This window comes from Gekko japonicus, unplaced genomic scaffold, assembly GCF_001447785.1.
Source record: "Gekko japonicus isolate JY-2015 unplaced genomic scaffold, Gekko_japonicus_V1.1 scaffold1577, whole genome shotgun sequence".
NCBI classification, from domain to species: Eukaryota; Metazoa; Chordata; class Lepidosauria; order Squamata; family Gekkonidae; genus Gekko; species Gekko japonicus.
The window spans coordinates 384,523-396,627 of NW_015168699.1; the positions used below are offsets into that span (position 1 = coordinate 384,523).

Genomic DNA, 12,105 nt, shown 5'->3' on the forward strand with positions numbered 1-12,105 from the left:
GGGGGCTTGCGGCTCTCTTTTTGTACTAAAGAAACCAGCAAATCTGAGAGCTGTTCTATTGAGCACTGAGGCTTTGGGTTAATTTATTTTATTCTTTGAGTAAGCTTTAGTTGATTAACATGCATTTATACAATTAGTGTAATTAGAACTAACTGTGTAATTAGTGTAAATGCATGTAACGACAACTAGAACATATAATTATGACATGAAATGGTTTTGCAAAAAAAAAAAACACACACCCAACCTTATTGAACTATGCAAAGAGAGATGTGCTGAAGATTTCTTCAGACATTTATTGACACCTAACAGGAAAATGTAGCAAAACGCATGAAGTCACCTCTCTCTGTGTGTGCGTGCGTGTGTACCTCAGTGTGTTTTTAAAAGAGGCAAAGTAAAAATATTTCCTGTTATCTTATTTTGATAAGAAAAAGTAGATATTCTGTAAGGTGGAAGAGTCTGTGATGAAAATACTGGGAAGCGTCCAATCTTGATAGAATTGTTTCCTGAAAATTAAAGCATGGGCACAAATGAGATTTATAGTTACATAGATTCCTTATTTATTTAATTTGTATTCTCCAAACAACAGCAGCAGCAGCAAGGTATCTTTTCCCCAAAAATGTCCAAGAAGGCGCAAAGAGCCTTTGCAAACAAAATCTATCTACAGTGCATATAACTGTTATTTTTTCGACCGACTTAAAAGGACATTCTCTGAATGCAGATGTTTATTATATCTCTTATCAACTAATGCTGAAACCACTTGTTTGGATAGTGAGGAATTTCTGACAGATTTTTATTCAAATGAAAGAGTTTGTGAAACACTCTGTCAAAGCTGGAATTCTTAAAATAATAACCAAAGAATACAGAATTAATACAACCTTTTTATTATTATTTCTTCTCTAGAAAATTGCCTTCATGGTAGCATTAGGCCTGGTTACGACAGAATACTTGGAAGGTAAGAATGCTTTTATTGCTATAAAAATATCTTCTGTTTTTGGAGAAGTCAGCTGCACTTACTGTGAAGATAATTTGTAGCGTACCTGTGCAGTCGTAGGGAGAGCTACACCCTTCTAAGTCCAGTGAAGTCAACTCTCCTGAGGACGGGTTGAACTGATACGGATGAGGAAGAACTGTCTATATTTTCTGTTAGCGTAGCATTTTTTCCCAGTTTTGCATAATCTTGGGCTTGAAAATCTTAACTTCTGCTCTAAAACGCATGCAAGCAAAATCACTTTCTGTATCACTTGTTTCTATAATTCTTTTTTAAAAACAGAATCTGTCTGTTTCTTGTCACTTAAGTGAAAAGCATCACAATTTTTCTAGCATATGGACAACATGAGAGAACATTGAATTTCAGAAAGAAGTCAGAACAGCTACTACTGTGTGGGTTTATCCTGCTTCAACTTTGCTCTTTGCTTCAAATTCGTTTGTTTTCTCAGAAAAGCTCTGAATTTTATATGTGTTTAAACTAAATTAACACCTTCCTTGATGACTGAGGATCTAAAAGCAGCTTGCAGAGAGGCACCCCCGCTCCTAATCCCTTAATGGCAGTGGGCTGGAATGGAAATTGCAAGGAGACTTATATAAGTGGGAAAATGCAAGGACAGTCACACAACTTGCTTATTTTGAGTTTGATCATTTTATGTTTGGGGAAATTAGGGCAAAAAACCTTCTCACTCTAGTTGTTGGGAGGATTCAGAGAACGATACGGAGCCAAGTGCTTTGGGTCACCCTGTGAAAAATAAATTGGTGAAATACAGTGAAAAATAAATTCAGCAGACTCAGCTGAGGGTGAAATTACACATTTCAAGAACAATACATGTTTTTTCTCCCCTTTAGTCAAATGCAGGAGAGTATTAACAGGCAGGACAGGGATGCTCAGTACACCTGCCAGCACTTCTCTCCTGCAAATACCTTCCTTGGTAATTTCGAATGTGTGTTGTTTTTTCCCACCCAGCTGGTCTCTGAGACTGGAAGGAATTCCAGCTGAGTGGGAAATTGTGGGGATGGGCATTTGCAGGAAAGAACTGGTATCTGTGATGGAGATTAAGTACCTGCCCCTCACACTGATTTTCCTCTACAGTCACCCCTTCCATGCCTGCTTTCAAATTATTTCTGCAAACATCCATTTGGAAACGCTTGCCAAGGTACTGTGTTGTTCTACCCTCTGGTGTCTCGTTGACTGGAGACATTTGAAGCATGTGCTTGGAATCACCATTTAAATAAGCAGGACTTCACAGTTAGTTCCAAACTATGTACCCAACTTGACAGCTTTCAGAAGGAAAGGTGGGAACATAACATAATGTAACATAATGAGAGACGATTGTAGTTCAGGTGCCCTAGAGAATCCTAGAGTTTCTTCCTTTGAATAAATGTCTACAGCTTTTGGACTAACTGACATTTTATAGTGATGTGTTGGTACACCCTTCAAAGTGGAATGTGCAAAAACTATGACACTTCAAAACATGGTCATATTTCCAAGGGGCAGCTGTTAGTTTTGCACTGAAAATAAAAGTTTTGCACTGAAAATAAACAAAGCACCAACAACATTTTATTTCAGCACGAATTGTTGTGGGCTAGAGCCAACTGCTTGAGACACTCCAAGTGGATCCTCACTAAGCTGCCATTGGATGCAGAAGGATTTTGTTTTCATACAACAGGGCCAAAGTGCCAAGAAGTCCAGAAAGGACAGATTGAAATTTAATTACGTAAAATTCAGATTTAATCAAGAAAAATACAGAGACCATTCGATACAATGTAGTGGTCAGAGCAGCGATACTCAGTGGCTCATGAATCTTTGACATACCACTTGGAGCTCCTCTGAGCACCATTCCCCAAGTTGGCGCCCACCAAATGTTCCAGGAAACTGGCAAAGGCCGTTGTCTAGTAGGGCTTATGGTCATGGATCTTTTTGTAGAAAAAGCCCAGCAGGAACTCATTAGCATAATAGGCCACACCCAACAACAGGAACTCAATAGCATATTGGGCCACACCCCTGACAGCACAGCTCATTAGCACATTAGGCCACACCCCCATGTTATCAGAAGTGTGGTTATCCAGCCACACCCACCTTTTGCTTGTTATTCTGTTTACCTTGTTTGTTGTCAAAACCCAGGGCTTTTTTGTAGCAGGAACTCCTTTGCATGTTAGGCCACACACCCCTAATGTAGCCAATCCTAATGAGTTTCTGCTGTTGGGTGTGGCCTATTATGCTAATGAGTTCCTGCTGGGCGTGGCCAACTTGGGAGCCAGCCGGAACTCCGTTCCTGTGCGTTCCTGCCCAAAAATAGCCCTGCTTATGGTGGACAGAGAGTTTATAGTGTCAAATGTCTGCCGCCAGAGGGCCTGGAGGGTAAGCTGTGAACCTCCCTGTGCTGTGGGCAGGGACGGATGTCTCCAACCACCCCATACCCTTTCCCACAGCCTCCCTACTCTCATCCCACCACCCAGGAGGCTGTCCTGAAAGGAGCAGGCCACGCACAGAGAGTAAAACCACTACTGCCATGGCAGCCACCCAGGAAGAAAAGGAAGCTGGCCGCAGTGGGGTGGTGGGGTGATTTTACTCCTCTTTCTCCACAGACTGCTGGCTCTCCTTCAGACGCTTTGGCAATCTCACTCTTTCGCCCGAGCTGCCGTGCCTCATGCTGAGGGGAGAATGAGAAGGCAAAGAGGCGATCTCTTCCCCTCACCAGACACATGAGGGCTGCCTCAAATTTTGATGCTGGTGGGGAGCGATTAATATCGTACTTTAACGGATGGAAGCTGGAGGTGGAAATCTGTATTTCTTTTCTCCTTTCAAAAAAAGGCTTCAGCCCTAAATGTGTAGAATTCCAGCCTCGATGTTCATCGCCTTTCTTCTCCCTCTTTCCATCTACTAGCAACAAAGCAAGCTGCGGTGCATTCTGCGACAGGCTAAATGCAAAACCAAGACATTGTGCAGAAATTGCACAGCTTTGGTGTTGTTATAAGTATTCACTCTGACATTTGCTGGCCAGACCCCAAATAAGCTTTGCATATAACGGAACTCTTTCATGTATAAAGGGAGAAGAAGAAAACAAATGTATGCGGTCGCTTGCTGTCTTGCAGTCCTCAGAGTCTGCCATTCTGTTTCCAGCAATGGCAGCAAGATCAGTCCGGACTCATGGGGCACCCACTTGTTCCAGAGTAGCCTCATTGCTCAGATACCGATACATCACAGGATATCCTCAGGGGCAGGAGCATTAGCCCTGTACATTTCTAGGCTCTCTGCATTATTCCAGAGGAACAGGGGCAAAAAAAAGAGATGACTCAGTGCTAACACCTTGGGAGCCGTGAGCTAGGTTGAAAAACGTTATTCCAGAGGAACAGGGGCAAAAAAAAAAAAGATGACTCTCAGTGCTAACACCTTGAGAGCCATGAGCTGGGTTGAAAAATGGCACAGAAATGCTTTAAATAAAACAAACAAACAAACAAATTGCTGTACATGATGGTGATGGTCATCCCTTGATGGTGCTCAGATAGGGTTACCTATCTGGCTACCAGTAGGGTATGGGAAGATAGGGTTGCCAGCTCCAGGTTGGGAAACTCCTGGAGATTTGGGGATGGAGTCCAGGGAGGACAGGGACTTCAGTGGGATGCAATGTCATAGGGTCCACCCTCCAAATCATCCATTTCCTCCAGAGGAACTAATTTCTGGAGTCTGGAGATGAGCTGTAATTCCAGGAGATCCCCAGGTCCCACCTGGAGGCTGCCATTCCTATGCTCAGGTGGCCTAAGAGGAAACAGCTTTGGCTGTAGATATTTTTCTTTTTGAATGTTCATAACCGTACAAAGATACATTGATCTGGTTGGTTACAGAAATCCAGAGCAAACGCCAAGAGAGAAAGAGAAGAAGCACAGCCAACCCAGCCTACAGTGGACTTTTGGAAACAGAGGTATGTCTGCTGCTGGACTTATTTGGGCTACTGCTTTGCTTACCGCTCATGCAAGTTTAAAGGACATAAACATAGGAGGACCCTCTTTGCATATGGAAGCAGGGCACATCTGCATTAGAAAATGAAAGCAGCTTTGATGTCCAGTGTCATCTGCTAGAAGTCCTAGTCCTTTCACTGGATAGCTTCCAGGTGTCCTTTATGGGAAGCCATGACAGTTCAACCAAATTATGGGTGCAGTTGTGAATGGATGCACCAAAGATCCTCGTAATAATACAGTCACAGAAACAGTAAGTATCTACAACAGTGAAACAGTGCTGTAGAAATAAGGGAGACGGTCCATTCCAGTATCTTCTGTTTTGGAAAAGTGTAATTTTAGTCAAAAATTGATCACTTGTATACAATAGATAACACAATTCAGTGCTTTCCGTGGGCTGTCCTGGACTGTCCAGGTCAGGACATGCTATCTTATACTCTTGAACAAGCCCAGCACTCATGGTGACTTGTTGCAGTTCTGTCCTTCGGTCTGTGTTCACAGAAGGTTCAGAGTCTAAGCATTTGGGTGACTTGTGAAAACAAAGAAGGGCAAACTAATATTTCTTATCAAAGTTGCAAGAGCCAGCTTAGTGTAGTGGTTAAGAGCGGCGGACTCTAATCTCGAGAACCGGGTTTGATTCCCCACTTCTCCACATGCAGCCAGCTGGGTGACCTTGGGTCAGTCACAGTTCTCTCAGAACTCTCTCAGCCCCACCTACCTCACAGGGTGTCTGTTGTGGGGAGAGGAAGGGAAGGCGATTGTAAGCCACTCTGAGACTCCTTCGGGTAGTGAAGGGCAGGGGTATAAAACCAACTCTTCTCCTTCTTCTTCCTTATCCTCCCCCAAAATCTCTTTGTTCCAGTTTCATTCACCTCCCTATCCCAGACCACAAATTGCTATTTTAAGGAAAGGGCCCAGTCTCAAACAACAGACATAATCATAACATTGTACAAAATGTATGTGCTGCTGTTCTATTAGTAAAAGTTTATCATTCTTTTTCCCCCCAGCTCATTGAGGTTACCACCTTATCAGATGCATAAACTGGGCTTTTGCCCATGAGAACTTATTTCATTATATGTCTGGTATCTGCACAAACTGTTATGGCTGCTGTTTGGGGTGAGGTTCTTGGCTAAGTGGGTAGAGCATCTGCATTCCCAGCATCACTTGTTAAACAGGTCAGGTAGCAGGTGACGAAACGAGTTTCTGCCAGTCATAATAGTCATGACTCACTTAGATAGACTAGTGGTCTCTCTATAAGGCAGCTTCATGTGTTCTTGTGGCTACCACTCTTGTGTTTGTTTCTAAACTGTAAGATGGGGCAGGAAGGGGGTATATTAAGAATTGCCTCTCCGGGTGTCAATTTTGCATCTGATTATATCTGTCCTCATTAGGAATCGCTATTCCTAATGACCGTGAGAAATGCTGCTCAAATAAGATGGAGGCAGACCGCGTTTATATTCTAATCAGTTAGCTTGTTTGATTGATTTGCTAATCAACAGTTTGAGAGAGATGCCAACGTTTCAGGCATTTTGATACTTTTCAGCTTACAATAGAACTGGTGGATGATCTTTAATTCATGATCACTTAAACTGAAGTTGCATATGAAGTACCTTTTAAATGTTCTCCCTAGTTGCAAAATACCACATTGCCGTCTGTGCTAAATGGTATGCTTTGAAGCAGATTTCTCTTTTTTTTATTCTGAAGTTATTCTGTTAACTGTTGGGAGGGACATAAGAGGATCAAGGGATTCTACATGAGTAAAACAAATATATAAGGAATAGCATGTATAAGTAATACTCATACAAGATACTCTTCTTGTATAGGAAATATTGGTAAAGATTCATTTTGATCCATATAAAGGTTGAAAGGCAACTTAGCCCTACTCAGATATTGCAAGTAAAGAACTCGTTGCATGTCACATGCTGCTACAGAAGTGCTCTACAAGGGGTGGTGTGAAAGGCCATGTGAGTTTTGCTCCTCAGGTAACCATGTGGTATCTCTGCCTTTTGCAGAGGAAGCGCCTTGCATCAAATTATTTGAATAATCCCTTGTTCCTGTCCACAAGAGGTAAGCTTTTAATTTTTTTTTACTTGTATCCATATATTGCATGATACGCACATTAATCACACAAATTAAATGCATAGAAGATTTGACAGATATACATAAATATCAGAAAAATATTATTCAAGAAGGGAAGCGGAAAAAAGGAAAGCACAAAAGTTATAATACATAAATACATTCTAGCACCTCCTTCTTTACCATGTTCAGTAGATTACAAAAAGGTACCAAGTCGTTATGAATTTGTCATATGTCCATGATTTTTGTGACCACATATAAATTGTGATATTATCCATAGATATTACATATCAAACACTACCTAACCAATATATTTTTTCGGGAGTTTGTTGTTTCCATACCTGAGCTAATGCCATCCTAGCTCCTATAATTAGGTTCTGGACAAATGTACCGTGTTCTTTTTGTATCCCAATGGATATATCTCCTAACAGATATGTCACAGGGGATAAATAAAAAAAACACTATAGTCTATGACACACTGTTTCTTTATGAACTACTAAATTTCAAAATCTTTGAACCAGTTGACACTCCCAGCACATATGTACCAGAGTTCCTCTTCCCTTACTACCCTTCCAACAGAGTTCTGATTCTGCAAAGATTTTTGCCAGTCTGGCCGGGGTAAAGTATCACTAGAAGTACAGTTTCAGAAAATTTTTCTCTAATGCTAACATTAGGAGAAGATTTAGGGAATGGCACACATTTGGTCTAAATAAAGAACCATCTTGGTAGAAAAAAGCAAGCATGATGAGAAAGTGCACGAAGTCAAATTAAAATAGGGCATGCAGCCAGGGTTGCTGCTGATGGAGACATACCCTAGCTGCCTGCACTCTTCCTCTTATACAAAGTATTTTATCACAGCTTGGCTAAAATCTCTCTGGCTGGAAATTTCCATTCACTGCTACTAACCTATGTTCTGCCCTTCTTTCACAACGCTAGCCAATGAGGATCCAAGTTGGAAGGTACGTTTATGGAACATTGTCTATTTCTAAAGCCTGTTCTAATCATGGCTTACTCCGCTATGCTTTTATTGTAAGTCCAGTGGTTGCTGTCCCAGCATAAAACCACAAGGTTCTTCTCCTTATTGTCTGTCAAAGGCTGTTTCAGGAAGAGTACAGTCAACACAGGGATGGTGGAAGCCAGTCTTGGGTCCATGTGTGGTCTCCTTTCATGAAGGACCATAGACAGAACATATCCATTCAAATACATAACATGATAGAGATTTACAAGATTATGCATGGGATAGAGCAGGTAGAGAAAGAAGTACTTTTCTTCCTTTCTAACTATAAAAGAACTCGTGGGCACTTTATGAAATTGCTGAGCAGTCAGGTTAGAATGGATAAAAGGAAGTACTTCTTCACACAAAGATTGATTCACACATGGAATTCACTGCCACAGGAGGTGGCGGCGGCTACAAGCATGGAAGGCTTCAAGAGGGAATCAGATAAACATATGGAGCAGAGGTCCATCAGTGGCTATTAGCCACAAGGTATAGATAGGAGTTCTCAGCCTGGGGCAAATGATGCTCTGTATTCTTGGTGCTGGGGGGGGGGGAAGGCAACAGTGGGTGGGCTTCTAGTGTCCCGGCCCCACTGGTGGACCTCCTGATGGCACCTGGTATTTTGGCCACTGTGTGACAGAGTGTTGGACTGGATGGGCCATTGGTCTGATCCAACATTGGCTTCTCTTATGTTCTTATTCTAAAGCATGACCAATCTCTCTGGTACCATAATATAACCTCTCATTTTAGTTTGGGTGTTTTGTGCACAGATAAATGTAGTTCAGCCAGGTTTAGACATTCCACTTTATACCAGGGATGGGGGGGCGGGGCGGGGAGGAACTGCTTGCAAGCACAAGACGTCCTCCTGCTGTTACTGCATCAGTTGTACTCTTGGTCTGTAGATCCCTGAACTGGCACTTGGGTATCTAGTATTCATACAGTGTATGGTCAAAACTGCACAACAGTGAAATTATTGAACTGTTCTCATATTCATATTTGGTCTCTTCTGTAGCAAATATTGATTGAAAAACTACTAGTCATTAAGGTGAAGCAGCCACCAATGGTTCTACTTGTATAGCCAAAAGACTTTTGACAATAGCTTCACAACCCCATGCAAGGTTAGAGCATTAGACTAAGTCAGGGGAGGCCTGAGTTCAAATTCTTGCTCAGCCATAAAACTCACTGGGAGACTTGGGCCTAGTCACTCTCTGGTTCATCATGTAAAACCATGGTTTGATAAACTAGCCTTGGTTGGTTGGGGTCCATCAAACCAGGATCTGAGGAGGTATTTTAAGAATAGTTTTGCATGATGTCTGAATGTAGTCATCCAGGCTTAATTCTGATTTAATCCTGGCAACACTCTTCCAGTCAACAGAAAGAAGGAGATGAAAACAATATTTGTCAAGAACAAAGCTTGAGTCTAGTGGCACCTTTAAGACCCAAAAAGTTTTATTCAAGGTATAAGCATCTGTCCTATATTTTGTCCTATACCTTTCCTATATCTCTCTAACGGACTCACTCACATGCTAGTTGTATCTGAAGAAGTGAGCAGTGACTCATGGAAGCTCCTACCCTGCCACAAATTGTGCTAGTCTTTAAGATGTTCCTGCACTCTTGCTCTTTTCTACTGCTACTAACAATCACAGCTACCCATCTTGAGCTGCCTTACATACTGGAAAGTTCAGTGTGTTTAGTTGTGCTCGTCTGGCAAAATTATGACTCTCCAATCAGGTAAATGGAAGAGAGAGGATCGTAGAAATGAATGGCTATAAATAGAACAAAAGTTACCGTGATCGATTTACTAATATACTTTCCAATACTATACCAATCTTCCTTGCTTAATTTAATCATGCTTAATACAGTCATAATTATATAAATATCGTAGTCATATGCAAATAATCACATACAGATTTTCAAATATGAACATCAGACCAGTCCTTCAAACTCGTTGGAGATTTAATTCTTGACTGGAAAACATTGGATATTGATTGCGGACATGATACGCTTGCTTTGATGTCCCGACTGTGAAGAAACTTGGGGGGGTGAAGTGAATGTTTCAAGTCGACTGTTCGTTGCTGGGACCTTTTGTAAACAGAAGTGCTGTACACCTGTTGCTAAGTGTACCTACATGGTGGATTCCCTTTGGACTGCTAATTGGAATACAGAAGTGGATCACTACATACACATATTGGAAAAGTGGTGAAGTCCTGGGAGTCTCTCCAGTGGAACAACGCACAGCCGCAATTTACAGCTGGGAGATTTTGAGGACTCTTTCCAGGATTTATGTGGTGTCCCTACCTTGGAGTATCATTTGAAGGACTGATTTGATATTCATATTTGAACATTTGTATGTGTTTATCTGTATATGATTATGATATTTATATGATTACGACTGTATTAAGCATGATTAAATTAAGCAAGGAAGATTGATTTAGTATTGGAAAGTATATTAGTCAATTGATCACGGTAACTTTTGTTCTGTTTGTAGACATATCTGGCAAAGTTGTCATGTCAAGGTTTGCTTGTGGAGAGCTCCTTTAATAGATCATCTGGACTGTAAGCATCCACATGCGTTTCTTTTTTTTTCAGAATGAAATCAACCATGATGAACACTGTTCAGCATGCAAGCGTGGTGCCAACTTGCAGCTCTGTGGAATGTGTCCCAGAGCCTATCACCTCAACTGCTTGGACCCTCCCTTAAAGACAGCCCCCAAAGGGGTCTGGGTCTGCCCCAAGTGCCAAGAAAAGGTGAGCTATTTCATTCTGTGAGCACTTCAAGAGATATTGGGAGGTGGACTCATGTGCAAGTGCATGCTTGGTAAGATATAAAAAGATAACAGATGTGTCTGATCCACTTTTCTGTAGAAATACAAGCCCTGATAAGATGGTAATCTGTCCCAATAAGCCAGGAGTGCCCAGATACAGATGGAATCCATCTGGAAGTAGATTTTTGTCAAATGAAAAATTGGGGACACTGTCACATGTGCTGCCATGTGACTCTAGGCCATTCATATGGTAAAATCAGAGCCTGGTCTATTGAACACAGGAATACTTCCAGAAGAATTATGGTAAACTGCAAACATTCCGTGTAAGAGGAAATTCGAGTGGTACAAAACTGAGAAAATCATGGGAGATTGGCAACTTCTGTGAGGGAAATTATAAATGTGAGTAATTGTTGAACCAGCACCTTCTGCAGTCTGCCTCAATTTCTGGAAATGTATGGCTCCAGTCCATCAAGACATAAGAAGAGCTTACTGGATCAGGCCAGTGATCCATCTAGACCAGGAACCTGTTTCACACAGCAGTCAACCAGTTACCCTGCAGGGCCAACAAACAGGGCATGGAGGCTGAAGCCCTCCTCCAATGTTGCCTCCTAGCACTGGGTTTCAGAGGTATACTGCTAAAATTAGACAAAACTAAGTCTCACTGAAAGCAAATTGGACTTGCTATCCAGCACTAACGTTGCCCCAGGGAACTTTGGTGGGACTTAGTGATGGCCAGTACTGACCAAATTGGGACCATTTCATGCAAATATACCTGATTCACATCTTTATCTCATTCATTGCTCCAAGAATCCTATGAAGCAAGTCCTTAATATTGCCATTTACAGATGGAACTGGGCAGGGGTCATTTCCTGCAGGAGTGCACTGGAGCGGAGCTCCGGCAGTAAAGAGCCCAGGGAGCGGGCACATGCAGCAAGCCCCGCCCCCTGCTCCTTCTCTCCCTCCTTCTCTCCCTCCTTCTTTCCCTCCTTCTTTCCCTCCTTTCCTTCTCTTTCTTTCTTTCCCTCCTTTTTTCCTTCTTTCTTTCCCTCCTTCTTTCCCTCCTTTCCTTCTCTTTCTTTCTTTCTTTCTTTCTTTCTTTCTTTCTTTCTTTCTTTCTTTCTTTCTTTCTTTCTTTCTTTCCCTCCTTTTTTCCTTCTTTCTTTCCCTCCTTCTTTCCCTCCTTTCCTTCTCTTTCTTTCTTTCCCTCCTTTTTTCCTTCTTTCTTTCCCTCCTTCTTTCCCTCCTTTCCTTCTCTTTCTTTCTTTCTTTCTTTCTTTCTTTCTTTCTTTCTTTCTTTCTTTCTTTCTTTCTTTCTTTCTTTCC

General features: G+C 41.8%; 1 protein-coding gene across 1 annotated transcript in view; it reads left to right on the forward strand.

Moving 5' to 3' along the window:
• Positions 1-12,105, forward strand: part of PHF21B (PHD finger protein 21B) — a 242,321-nt gene that overhangs the window by 214,751 nt on the left and 15,465 nt on the right. Inside the window, exons 10-14 of the mRNA XM_015415485.1 lie at positions 901-952; positions 4,834-4,910; positions 6,957-7,011; positions 7,957-7,979; positions 10,607-10,765. Of these exons, the coding sequence (XP_015270971.1) occupies positions 901-952; positions 4,834-4,910; positions 6,957-7,011; positions 7,957-7,979; positions 10,607-10,765 (366 nt within the window). The remainder of the gene's footprint in view (positions 1-900; positions 953-4,833; positions 4,911-6,956; positions 7,012-7,956; positions 7,980-10,606; positions 10,766-12,105) is intronic.